Source organism: Oncorhynchus mykiss, chromosome 7 (genome assembly GCF_013265735.2).
Source record: "Oncorhynchus mykiss isolate Arlee chromosome 7, USDA_OmykA_1.1, whole genome shotgun sequence".
Classification (NCBI taxonomy): Eukaryota; Metazoa; Chordata; class Actinopteri; order Salmoniformes; family Salmonidae; genus Oncorhynchus; species Oncorhynchus mykiss.
Genome location: NC_048571.1, coordinates 49,093,078 through 49,107,403, shown reverse-complemented (window position 1 = coordinate 49,107,403; position 14,326 = coordinate 49,093,078). Strand labels below are relative to the sequence as shown.

Here is a 14,326-nt window from a genome sequence, read left to right as displayed (position 1 = left end):
GATTCACACATTCAATACTTTCTGAAGAGTAACAGCAGGTTTCCATTGACAGGTTTATTTGACAAAAGCAACGTCGCATAAAAAATATTTGTGACATAATGGAAACGGCAGATAATGGAGACATTTTTGAAAGATCAAAAAATAAATAATCTGTTAGACGGGTGTACTTTTCTTTTGTCAAACTTGTTAGATTGCGACAAATGGTGGAAAGTGTTTTTGGAATAAATTATGATTGCCAAATAATGTAAAAGTACGCAGGGCACTTGATGTCAACACAACTATGAAGTTACACTCCACATTTAATTCTAAATGCCTACTAAATCCATTTTTCAATTATAAATATATTTATTTGCAGGATCCTCATCCTTACTTTCAAGAAGGCTGAATTTCTATGCCTTGATTTTCTGTTTGGCTGTTCTGTTTCACCATCCAATTATTTCAGATCTACAGGAGTGCAAGTTTCTAACCCTAACCCCCCCCCCCCCTTTGCAATTATACACTTTTTGCCATGGGGCACAGAAAAAAAATACTGTTTTATAGCTCATCCCATGCTTTTGTTCACATTATGCCATGAGGCTGAAAGAAAATTTGGCAGTTAAGCACATTTCTTGCTATTCTACACATTTTGCTATCATGTTTTTTTTTTTTTACAGCACAGACCGATATGTTGGCACATGATAATTATTAGAATATGGCAAATATAGGTAAATTCTTGCATTCTATCAATGCTGACTTTTGCAGGCTACCTGAGACATGAAACCGATAGGTAGGAGAGCATACAGGCTGTCTCCAATTAATGGGTGTACAATTTGCCTAAATGGGTAATAGAAACACTTCAACCACTATTTCTATTCAATACTAGTTTTTTGTTTTGTTGGTGTGACATTACATCCTGCTGTTTTTAAAATCGACACTAGAACGTTCGATGGACACACACTATGCAGCGGGCAATTGTCTAATCTATTTTCCAATTGTCGACAAAAAAAAAAAAAAACAAAAAAACGACTGGACAAGTTAATGGAAACAGATACTGAGGGGTTCATACTTTACAAAAAATACATTTCAGTCCCTTTCTCTCCTAGACAAGTCTGTCAGCTGTACGTAAAGCCTTAACACACAAACCAAACTAGTACCAAGGACTTATGCCTCTTCCTACCATGAGATTGGAGCAGTAATAGGTCAGAGTAATTCTGTGAATGCATACCCCCAAACCCTACAATGCAAGCAGAACGGTTAATTGTATTCACATTTCTATTCGGACCTCGAACAATTGGACTGAATGTGCTGTAGACTGAGAATTATACTTATGAAAGACAGGAGTACAGGCCAACTGGACTGAATGTGCTGTAGACTGAGAATTATACTTATGAAAGACAGGAGTACAAGCCAATGAGAACGCCAAAAGGCTCTGGATCCTCCAGGTCACATTGCTCTGAACACAGACACCAAAAGCAGATGAGGTTGTACTCAGAGGCAGAAGAAGTGGAAAACATCACCCCACAAAAAAAACATATCAGCTGAGTGGGTTGTTGAACAGATCACGTCCAGACTGTCCCACAAGTAATGACACATGTAGTGAAATCTGGGAGACAGAAGAGGCCCAACTTCAACCCGATTGGCTTTGATTTCAGAGGTGAGCTGGGACTGTCTGCAAGGCATCTTCTGTGGTGCGATGAATGTTGACGTTCTGAAAGAGGAACATACAAGGCTGACTAACCAAATCTGTCAATGGTATTTCAAAACAAGGGAGATGTGCTGGGGTTACCAATTAACCTACAGAAGGGGGGGGCTGTCAATTGCCCATCCCTAATCTAGGAAAAGTAAATTAGTGGAGGTGGGGGGGGGCATGTTCTGCAGTATGCTTTGTGGATGAAGAGAGTTACTGCTATGGCAATGGTTAACGTCCCAGGCAGACGGACAAGCAATGTTCTACCAACAGGCGTTTGTACAGAGTGAGGAATAGGCGTTCATTCAGAGGAAATTATTTCCAATCCAGCCTTTGCATACGAATAAGGTTGAAGAACAAATGCTATTTATTTGCGTAGCACAGTGGTTTATCAAGACATTTGTAGAACAAAAACATGATTTGATGCATTGATACATAAAATACAGCAGGACTGGTCAAGTAGATTTTATTAGCAGTCAGTAAACAGTGATGTGGAAATTACTCCCTGTCATATTCCATATGGAGCAGACCTTCACATTTTTATTAAAAAATATATGTTTCTCTGGGCCTTCTTCATACATGATTATAAACAAACATTTAATCTTACGTGATCAAATTAAAAATATATACTAAACTGAATTTTAAAAAATTATTAAATTAGTACTAAAAGAGTTTAAGACTCAGAGTCCAGGTGCAAAACACTACCTCAAATCAAGTAGACATTTGTGCAACGCAATGAACATTGACAGACACGCATTCAACTTTTAAACTAATTAAGACATCGATTCACAGCAACAGCCACACATGACTGACAAATATTCCAAATACTGAGCTTCCTCAACAGGTATTTTATTAGGATCCCTTCCATGAGACTAAATTAAAAAGATTATCCTAAAATTAAAATAAACATTTGAAATGAAAATGTGCTCTGGTTTGGAAATACAACATTGATTTGCAAAACCATGTCAATTGAGAGAAAAATATAATTTCAATAAACAGACAAAAAAAAAAGGACACCAGACCCTTACTTATAGTAAGGATATTCAAATGAACTGGATTCCAGTTAATTATCATTACTTTAATTGGATGCTTTGACTCAATCTGAGTAGAACAATCAGAGTGCTTTTGGGGGGAATGGAGTAATTGAGAACTAACTGCCTGATTGAAGGAGCAAATAAGGAGGCAGGGCCAGCGGGAGGAGTGGAAAGAAAGGAGTGTGAGGGATAGAGCGAGTGAGGGACACTATCTCACTGGTGAGCTGGTACTGTTAGCAAAGCCTCCTCTGCCATCCGTGACACCTCTACGTTCTGTTCAGCAATGAAACAAAAAGGTTGCGGTCAAACATCAGGGGAACAAAATGGATAGAATGGGAGGGAAAGACAGGATGTGATAAAGATGCACAGTACATAATTTAATTACCCAAGTTGATTCTCATAGTTACACTCCCCAAATTCTTCTCTACGTATACAATAAAGAAATGGCATGAGCATGATTCCTAATGACAGATTTCACCTGATGACATATCATGAATCATAGCGTTCTATCCCACAATCCTCTTACAGGTATATTCAGGTAGAGGGTGTGAAAAGGCGATGGACAAAGGTCACTACATGAGTCACTATCACCATCTTTACACACACATCTACAATAAAGAATCCACTCTAACCCCTACTATTAAACGCTCTTCTGATTGTGAAGCCATGGCAACCAGGACTGTTGAAAAGCACTACAGCTGCATTCAAATGCTCCTCAACAACAGGTTACTGAGTTGAGAGTTATCCGTCAAGCATAGCACATATTCCAACTTATCCATCAAATTAATTAATGTATGTATGTATGCATGTATGTATATATGTATATACCAACCTCTGGGCGTTCTCTGTGAGTGTTCACTGCATCCACATTTAGGTAGATGGACTCCACCTTACAGCCTGAAGACAGAGCCCAGAGAGGTGCATTTTTGCATTATAAACCACTAAATCCAATACTAAAATATTTATGCTATTTTGCAATTGATATTAACACAGATGCAGACAGGACTGGGTAGCAGTGGAAGGCCAGTCTTACCATAAGCAACTGGTGTGAGCTTCAGCACGGTGTGCAGTGGGCACTTCAGGTAGGGCAGCTCCTCTGAGAAACAACACACACGACTAAGAAATCTACTATAAAAAAGATCTACAAAGTGCGAAAAGAAACACCTTCCGTCCATCACTGTTATCCAGGAAAGACAACCAGACTGACCTGCTGTCTTATCAAGGAAGTAGGCCAGCAGGCAGCGCATGACAGCCTGATGACAGATGACCAGGACATGCTCCTGCCTCTCCAACTCCATGATGACTGGCTCTAACCTCTGCACCAGGTCCTCATAGGACTGAGGGGACAGGGTAACTGTCAGATACACCGATAGACAAAACAAGATACTAACTCACCCAAAAGGGCAGGGTCACAATAGGGTCTCACACACAAAAACTTCAAGGTAAAAATTAATGAAGAACAGAGCACAGACAAAAACTGCAACAGGAGACATTATCTTCAGTAATGGGTCTACAGTGGGAAAAACAAGGTAGAGCACTTAATTCTAATGTAGGCCCACATAACGATAAGCCATTAGTACTGTAGTAAAGGGTCTTAGACAACAATGCTCTCCCCCACTACTGAGTGGGAGAGACAGCCTCGCTGATCACCACCTCCATCTCTCTAAGTGGCAGCAATGGGATGGACTAAAAGTCAGAACACACCACTGATTGTTCATGCCAACTGAAAAACAGCCTGTACCCAGAGCCTGAAGCACAGACAGACAGGGGAGGAAGGGGGCTTTATTTACCTCGGCTCATTAGCAAGGTGTACATGGCCATTAGTCACCTGGATGTGGTTTAATGTCACAGTGCCAAATTAAACTACATTTGGACCGCATGAGCAAAACATTCACTTAGTTTCTCATCTATTTTGATGTAAATTCTCATTGTGAAGAACTACAGTGGAGCAGAAGCAAGTTCTCTCACACATTTCTTGGCACACATAAAAGTATCCAGGTTGGTAGAGCCCTTTCATAATAAATACAGTTGAAGTCAGAAGTTTACAAACACTTAGGTTGGAGTCAAAGCTTGTTTTTCAACCACTCCACAAGATTCTTGTTAACAAACTATGGTTTTGGCAAGTCAATTAGAACATTTACTTTGTACATGACAAGTAATTTTCCCAACAATTGTTTACAGACAGATTATTTCACTTATAATTCATAGTATCACAATTCCAGTGGGTTAGAAGTTTACATACACTAAGTTGACTGCCTTTAAACAGCTTGGAAAATTCCAGAAAATTATGTCATGGCTTTAGAAGTTTCTGATAGGCTAACTGACATCATTTGTGTCATTTGGTGGTGTACTGTGGATGTATTTCAAGGCCTACCTTCAAACTCAGTGCCTCTTTGCTTGACATCATGGAAAAATCTAAAGAAATCATCAAAGACTTAATAAAAAAAAAATTGTAGACCTCCACAAGCCTGGTTCATCCTTTGGAGCAATTTCCAAACGCCTGAAGGTACCACGTTCATCTATACAAACAATAGTACGCAAGTATAAATACCATGGGACCACGCAGCCGTCATACCGCTCAGGAAGGAGACGCATTCTGTCTCCTAGAGATGACATCAGTCAGGAAGTTAAAGCTTGGTCACAAATGGGTCTTCCAAATGGACAATAACCCCAAGCATACTTCCAAACTTGTGGAAAAATGGCTTAAGGACAACAAAGTCAAGGTATTGGAGTGGCCATCTCAAAGCCCTGACCTCAATCATATAGAACATTTGTGGGCAGAACTGAAAAAGCGTGTGCGAGCAAGGAGGCCTACAAACCTGACTCAGTTACACTAGCTCTGTCAGGAGGAATGGGCCAAAATTCACCCAACTTTTTGTGGGAAGCTTGTGGAAGGCTACCCAAAACGTTTGACCCAAGTTAAACAATTTAAAAGGCAATGCTACCAAATTGAGTGTATGTGAACTTCTGACCCACTGGGAATGTGATGAAAGAAATAAAAGCTGAAATAAATCATTCTCTACTATTATTCTGACATTTCACATTCTTAAAATAAAGTGGATCCTAACTGACCTAAGACTGGGAATTCTTACTAGGATTAAATGTCAGGAATTGAGGAAAACCGAGTTTAAATGTAGTTGGCTAAGGTGTATGTAAACTTCCGATGTGATTAAATGAGGCATTAGAGAATGCTCTCCTCACACTCACCTCTCCCTTGGGGTAACGGTAGCGGTATTTGTCCTGGTCCCTCATTGCAAACTCCAGAGGGTAGTGCTGCTGGATCTCCTCATACATCATCTCCTCACACACACCCTGAGGATAGCACAGAACACACCACTTCAGATATACAATCAGTATGGGGTGTGTTTGAGGATCACCGACATACACACAGTCACACAAGTGGGATTGCTGAGTCGAGTAGGCGAGTCAAGTTCTCACCGCGTCTATCTCGTTGAGAGCCTTCCACTGCTCGTAGGGTACAGACACTGCCTCAGCTGTCTGGATGGTCCTCTTCATCTGGCTGGTCCACACCTTCAGATCACTGATCTCCTGAGACTGGATGAACTGGTGCAGATACTTGGCAAACTGCCCAGGGAACAATCAACACAAAAGAGAGAAAAGAAAACATCCTCAAAATATGGAAACCTAGGGGCCTCCCGGGTGGCGCAGTGGTTAATGGCGCCGTACTGCAGCGCCAGCTGTGCCACCAGAGACTCTGGGTTTGCGCCCAGGCTGTCGTAACCGGCCGTGACGTCCGTGGGGCGACGCACAATTGGCCTAGCTTCATCCGGGTTAGGGAGGGTTTGGCCGGTAGGGAAATTCTTGTCTCATCGTGCACCATCGATTCCTGTGGCGGGCCGGGCGCAGTGCACGCTAGCCAAGGTTACCAGGTGCACGGTGTTTCCTCCGACACATTGGTGCGGCTGGCTTCCGGGTTGGATGCGCGCTGTGTTAAGAAGCAGTGCGGCTTGGTTGGGTTGTGTATCGGCGGACGCATGACTTTCAACCTTCGTCTCTCCCGAGCTCGTACGGGAGTTGTAGCGACGAGACAAGATAGTAGCTACTAACAATTGAATACCACGAAAATTGGGGAGAAAAAGGGGTACATTTTTTTTTTAAATTACATTTTAAAAAACGATTCCAAAATATGGAAACCTATTCAATATTGAAGAAAGAAAAAGTAGAACTCGTAAGGTAGAGGATAGTTAGCCGTACCTCCTTGCCCCTGGGTGAGAGCCCAGAGTCTCCTCCAATGCAGCCCTTGACGTTGAGGTCACTCTCTCCATGGCGACACAGGTAGATGGAGCGTGGCGTGATGTGGATGTTCATGAGGTAGTAGACAATCCTGCTCTGGATGTGGTCCTGGACCTGGTTCACCAGGTACCTCCGGCCCACATCCATGATCTTAATGTAGGACAGATGCCTGGGAGATACATGTCAGAGAGCTTTAGGAATCCCTTACTTTATAAAAGAGAGAAACCTCGTAGATACAACATGCATTGAAACCAGCTTTAAAAGTATTCCGGGTTTAAAAGGACAAGCAACACTGTTGTAAATGGGACATGAATTACTATTTGATTTACTGTGGATATGGACTGATATGTAATAAACATGATTGTATGTGGGAAGGGAAACAGGAGTTAACCATGTATGTTTAAGTAACATATTTACTTAAAGCTGCAATATGTAACTTCTTGGGCGACTTGACCAAATTCACATAGAAATATGAGTTATAGATCTGTCATTCAGATTAAGAGAAAGTCTAAGAAGCAGTAGATCGATTCCATGTGCGCCATTTCTATGCTTCCAGTTCTTAAGTTTCTTTTTTGAGTCTTTAACTTTCTGTTTTGGACACGAGCTTCAAACAGCTGAAAATGAAATATATTTGGTTATAGCAAATATAGTTCACAGCAGTTTAGATGCTACAATGACTCTACACTTTGCTTGCTTATTTGTCACAAACTGAAATTAGGCAACCTGTTATAATTTTTCCAACCAGGAAATGACAGAGCGATCTTTAAGTATACTGAATAAAAATATAAAATGCAACATGTAAAGTGTTGGTCACATTTTTCATGAGCTGAAATAAATATCCCAGAAATGTTTCATATGCACAAAAATCTCAAATTTGGTGCACAAATTTGTTTTAAATCCATGAGCATTTCTTCCTTGGAAAGATAATCCATCCATCTGACCGGTGTGGCTTATCAAGAAGCTCATTAAATAGCATGAGGTTGACCATGTTTGCCAGGGACAGGGTCTTCTGAAAAGTATTTGTCTGCAATAAAGCCCTTTTGTGGGGGAAAAACAAATGATGATTAGTTGGGCCTGACTCCCCAGTGAGTGGGCCTATGCCTTTCCAGGCCTACCCATGCCTGCACCCCTGCCCAGTCATAAGGAATTCATTAATTAGGGCCCAATTTCTTTATTTCAATTGACCGATTTCCTTCTATGAACTGTAACTCAGTCAAATATTTATATTTTTGTTCAATATAGTTTGTTCAATGTTGTAATGAAGTACTGATGTTCTTACTTTTGACCCGTTTAACTGCTAGCATAAAATGTCTGCCAGTCTTGAAGACTGAATTTGAGGACACAGTCATAATGTATCTATGACACTGTGATTCTGTCACAGCTTATGTTCTGACTTCCAACAAGCCTCTTGGGTTGGTGTTTACACACCATTCAGTGCTGTGTGACTAATATACAAGGGCCCATTAGACATTTGCTTTGCTTCTGCTCTGGTGGTGGTCTCGCAGAATTCTTGTAATAAACCAGATTAATTTTGATGGGATTTAACAACTGCACTCCTTTTTGTTCACCTGTAAATTCCCGTTACAACTGTAAAAACAACCACTTGCTAAATAAATAGGAGAGAACTCTTTGTTCCTCAGTGAGATAAGTTGCTCACCTGTCCAGAACCTCGTCCAGGGTCTCATAGGAGTTCTCATAACACTTGATCCTCTTCTTGAAGTCCTCCATAGCCTCCTCTGTGTTGCAGTTGGTGTAGTCAGGGCTGCCCAGCTTCACTTGCTGAGCAGAGAAAGAGACGAGATATAAGACTCATTGGCTCTCTCCAAAGAGGTACCTACAGGAACTGTGGAAGAGCACTCACCACAATGTTCTCTGCAATGACTTCAGGGTCTTCACAAACAGACTCTACAAAGAACACCTAGGAGAAAAGGGAAGATCGTAAACCCCCAGGATAGACAAGACATCAAGTTCCCAGTTGTCATCTATATTTTTTGCGTCTGTCTATTTGCTGCCACAAACCAATGCTGGCAGTAAGACCACACCCAACAAGCTGTACAAGGCCAAATTAAGAAAATGCACATCTAGAGGCAGTGCACCTAGTGGCCAGTGATTTGATGCAGGGAAACGCTAGAGCACCTTTACTCCATGCATTCAAAGCTCTCCCTCCATTTGGCAAATCTGACCATAATTATATCCTGCTGATTCCGGCTTACAAGCAAAAACTCAAACTGGGATTACCAGAAGTGGTCAGATAAAGCAGATCCTAAACTACAGGACAGTTTTGCTAGCACAGACTGGAAAATGTTCCGGGATACATCAGATAACATTTAGGTTCACCCAGAAGCGGCGCTCCTAGTGGCCGGGGACTTTAATGCAGGCAACCTTAAATCAATTTTACCAGATTTCTACCAGCATGTCAACCAGAGTAAAAAAAACAAACATTCTAGACCACACAGAGATGCATACAAAGCTCTCCCCCGCTCTCCATTTGGCAAATCTGACCATAATTCTATCCTCCTGATTCCTGCTTACAAGCAAAAACTAAAGCCGGAAGTACCAGTGACTCGCTCAATACGGAAGTGGTCAGATGACGGACGCTACACTACAGGACTATTTTGATAGCACAGACTGGAATATGTTCCGGGATTCATCCAATGGCATTGAGGAGTACACCACTTCAGTCATCAGCTTCATCAATAAGTGTGGGGACGACGTCGTCGATGCAGTGACTGTAAGTACATATTCCAACCAGAAGCAACGGATTACAGGCAACATCTGCATTGATCTAAAGGCTAGAGCTGCTACATTCAAGGAGCGAAAGACTAACCCAGAAGCTTATAAGAAATCATCCTATGCCCTAAGACGAACCATCAAACAGGCAAAGCATCAATACAGGAATAAGATTGAATCCTACTACACCGGCTCTGACGCTCGTCAGATGTGGCAGGGCTTAAACTATTATGGAGTACAAAGTGAAACCCAGACACGCAAGCCTACCAGATGAGCTAAATGCATTTTATGCTCGCTTCAAGGCAAGCAATACTGAAGCATTTACGAGAGCATCAGCTGTTCTGGATAACTGTGTGATAACCCTCTCGGTAGCCGATGTGAACAAAACATTTAAAACAGGTCAACATTCAAGTTGCTGGGCCAGACAGATTACCAGGACGTGTACGGAAAGCATGCGCGGCGTCAATACAGAACTATGAACAAATCCTACTACGCTGGCTTGGAGGCTCGTAAAAAACCCAGACGCAAGCTGTCAAGTGATGCAAGCCTACCAGACGAACTACATTCCTTCTATTCTCACATCGAGGCAAGCAACACTGAACCACGCATGAGAGCACCAGCTGTTTCAGACGGTGATCTTGCTCTCCATAGCCGATGAGAGTTAGAGCTTTAAACAGGTTAACATACACAAGGCTGTGGGGCCTGACATATTACCAGGACGCTTACTCAGCGCATGCACTGACTAGCTGGCAAGTGTTTTCACTGACATTTTCAACCTCTCCCTGACCCAGTCTGTAATACCTACATGTTTCAAGCAGACCACCATAGTCCCTGTGCCCAACAACACTAAGGTAACCTGTCTAAGTGACTATCGCCCCGTAGCACTCACATCTGTAGCAATGAAATGCTTTGAAAGGCTGGTCATGGCTCACAGCAACAACAACCCAGACACCCTGGACCCACTCCAATTTGCACACTGCCCCAATAGATCCACAGATGACACACTATTGCACTCCACACTGCCCTCTCCCACCTGGACAAGAGGAACACCTGTGAAATCCTTAATGCTGTTCATTGACTACAGCTCAGCATTCAACACCATAGTGCCCTTCAAGCTCATCACTAAGCTTAGGATCCTGGGCCTGAACACCTCCCTCTGCAACTGGATCATGGATTTCCTGACGGGCCACCCCCAGGTGGTGAAGGTAGGCAACACCACATCCACCACGCTGACCCTCAACACGGAGGCCACTCAGGTGTGCGTGCTCCTGTATTCCCCATTCACCCACGACTGCATGTGTATATAGCCGCGCAAGACTCCAACACAACGGTGGTTTGCCTGATCACTGACGATGAAACAGCCTATAGGGAGAAGGTCAGTGACCTGGCAGTGTTGTTCCAGGACAACAACCGCTCCCTCAATGTCAGCAAGACAAAGGAGCTGATCAGGGACTACAGGCAACTGAGGGCCGAGTACGCCCCAATCGGCGGGGCTGTAGTGGGGTGGGTCGAGAGTGTCAAGATCCTTGGTGTCCACATCACTATGGAATTGTCATGGTCCACACAGTCATGAAGAAGGCACAACAATGCCTCTTCCCTCTCTGCAGGTTGAAAAGATTTGGCATGGGCCCTCAGATCCTCAAAAATATGCTACAGCTGCACCATTGAGAGCATCTTGACTGTCTGCATCACTGCTTGGTATGGCAACTCATTGTCACCCAACCACAAAGTGATACAGAGGGTAGTGCATATGGCCTAGTACATTACTGGGGCTGAGCTCCCTGCCATCCAGACCTTCTATACCAGGTGGTGTCAGAAGGCGGCCCTAAAAATTGCCTAAACTCCAGCCCTCCAAGTCAGACTGCTCTCTCTGCTACTGCACGGCAAACAGTACGTCTGGAACCAACAGGACCCTGAACAGCTTTTACCTCGACGCCATAGCTAAATAGTGAGGTAAGTAGTTAACCAATAGCAAACTCTTGACTCATCACATACGCTGCTGCTACCATTTATCTACCCTCTTGCCTAGTCACTTTATCCCTACCTATATGTACATATCTACCTCATGCCCCTTCACATCGACTCAGTACTGGTACCATGTGTATATAGCCAAGTTATCTTTACTCATTGTGTAGTTATTCCTCTTTTCTCTCTGCATTGTTGGGAAGGGCCTGTAAGTAAGCATTTCCCTGTTAATCTACACCGGTTTACAAAGCATGTGACAAATAAAATGTTATTTGAGGTTGACGGGTGGGGTGTTCAACAAAACCTATGCATACGCAACCACAAGTCTAAAAACAAAAACAGGGTTGGTTCACACTATTGACAAGAGTGACCGACCGGTTCGATATTATGTAGAAACATTTAATAAATGGATAAAAGTAGACTCAAAGATATACAAATGTATCATACACTATAGTTGAGGAACAAAGGGAAAGTAATTATGCTTTGAAAGTTGATAAACTTAACCCCATTTTTGAGAAAAGTGCCCTTTAACTTTTTGGTACACCTACTTGGGAGCTCTTCTTTGTCTACACCCATTCAGCATTGTTCACACCCTCTTAAGCCCCCACACATCTCTTTAAGGATTCACATGGGAGGCCATGTGCTAAACAGAGCACGGTAGTGTACTAAACAACCAAAGATTAAGACTTAAGGCTGGTTAATGCTACGTCTATCGACATGTCTGTAGACAGTTGTCGCAGGGACATCATGAACATTGTCGTTATGAAAAAGTATGAACACAAAAAAACGACAGACTGCATGACATTAGCAGCCTGGTGGTCCAAACTAGCATAACTGGTATATTTTAAAACACATGTCAATCTAGCAAACCAGGCAACTAAAAGCAACTTCCTAACCAGTGTTTTTGTTAGTTTCTAGCTTGTTAGCTAGCCAGTTCAAGTTCTTAACTTTAGCTCATTTGTATTACAACAAAATCCTTATTTACAAGTTAATGGCGAGCTAATTGCAGAAAATAGCTTACAGTTGTGAGTGACAAAATTAAAGCAGGGCATTCTACCATAGTGTCCAAGCTCTAAAATGCTGTCTCATTGGCCTAACGTTATATCCTAATTTTACTTTGGTGCAGGTCATGTGGTTCTTCACATTACAGTCTAGTAAACACACTATATTAAATCAAATCTAAGTTTCTGACACATGCACAGGACACAATGTCTAAACGGCACAGTGAAATGGTTAATTGCATAGTGGAGTCATGTTTAGACACGTAGCTAGCTAAATAATGAACCAGAATCACAACTCATAATGTTACTACCCTGCATGAATCTGCAGGTAGCTAAAGCTAACCAACTAGCTAGGTTCAATGTTAGCCATCTAACTAACATTAGGCTATAACTAGCAATGGAAACAGCTCTGAGATATGATTATGTAGGATTATTCATACACGTAACATTAGCTAGCGAGCCAGCCAGCTAACGTTAGCTAGCTAACAGTACGCTTTAAATTGGTAATGAAAACGACTTTCATAAAATTAGAAACCTATAATATCTGAAAATGTAGCTGGCCAGACTCGCTTACCCGTATACATGGATGCTTCTCCTCTCTATACCATGGTTACCCTTATTTTGAAGATGTATAAAACACCTGTCTCCGGAGATTACAACAGCCTTCTATGTGTTCTCTTTGACTCCCTCCGCATTAATTGCAATCAAACGCCTGAATTTCCTCCATCTCCTTAGCAATCATACTATGCTTCCACCGATTTCAAAACTTGGTCCTCCAGAAATTGGAGCGCATTAGTAACACTTACGCAGTTCTTCGTGATATTTATATAAAATGTATATAAAGTTTTATCTGCGTTACCAAGGATTACCTACACATACTAAGCAGCTCATGTTATTGACAGAAGCGTACTACATGGCAGACCAATCCGAACTCATCGCTCTGCATGTCCAGCCCATCCATTATCTCACCCAATGAAGGCTAGCAGGAAGGTTCCTGTCTTTTTTGTGGCTAAACCAACTAAACTCGTAAATGTAACAATTTTATTTGAATTTACAGATGGCATACAAGCTTAAGACACATGAAAGTTCACGTTCTGCAAAAAAGCACATTTGATAAAAATGAATGTTTATGTTCAAATGCCTCTCCTGTGAAGTTGTGATGCACGACATACGCCTAGTTTCCTGAAACGAGCTAGAGTGCCTTCAGAAAGTATTCACACACCTTGACTTTCTCCAGATTTTGTTGTGTTACAAAGTGGATCTAAAAATTTTTTTAAAAAAGTGCAATACACAAATCGCTCTGCTATTTCCTGGTTGCTAAAATTCTAAGTTTGTTTGTTTTTTCACAAACTGAAATTAGGCACTCAGAGTGTAGAGATTCGTTGTACCATCTAAACCACTGAAATACATTTTCAATAACCAAAAATATTGTATTTTTAACATTAAAAAATGTTAATGAAATCTTGATTAGGTAAGTATTCAACCCACTGAGTCAATACATGTTAGAATCATATTTGGCAGCAATTACAGCTGTGAGTCTTTTGGGGTAAGTCTAAGAGCTTTCCACACCTGGATTGTACAACATTTGCCCATTATTCTTTAAAAAAAATTCTACAAGCTTTAAGGCTTGCCATATATTTTCAAGCAGATGTAAGTCAAAACTTTAACTCAGCCAC

At 41.8% G+C, this 14,326-nt stretch overlaps 1 protein-coding gene across 4 annotated transcripts in view; it reads right to left on the bottom strand.

Annotated features, from left to right (window-relative positions):
* Positions 1 to 34: 34 nt before the first annotated feature.
* The window catches only part of LOC110527942 (6-phosphofructo-2-kinase/fructose-2,6-bisphosphatase 4), a 29,222-nt gene continuing 14,930 nt past the window's right edge, over positions 35 to 14,326 (bottom strand). For 2 of the 4 annotated variants that reach the window (XM_021609582.2, XM_021609580.2), the window contains exons 6-14: positions 8,816 to 8,872; positions 8,612 to 8,733; positions 6,916 to 7,123; positions 6,139 to 6,285; positions 5,908 to 6,012; positions 3,908 to 4,037; positions 3,734 to 3,796; positions 3,533 to 3,597; positions 2,011 to 2,973 (exon numbers count right to left, since the gene is read on the bottom strand). In XM_021609582.2, the coding sequence (XP_021465257.2) occupies positions 2,914 to 2,973; positions 3,533 to 3,597; positions 3,734 to 3,796; positions 3,908 to 4,037; positions 5,908 to 6,012; positions 6,139 to 6,285; positions 6,916 to 7,123; positions 8,612 to 8,733; positions 8,816 to 8,872 (957 nt within the window). In that variant the 3' untranslated portion in view covers positions 2,011 to 2,913. Of the gene's footprint in view, positions 1,688 to 2,010; positions 2,974 to 3,532; positions 3,598 to 3,733; positions 3,797 to 3,907; positions 4,055 to 5,907; positions 6,013 to 6,138; positions 6,286 to 6,915; positions 7,124 to 8,611; positions 8,734 to 8,815; positions 8,873 to 14,326 lie in introns of those variants that run through there. The other 2 variants (XM_036983429.1, XR_005052594.1) reach the window with 2 other exon arrangements.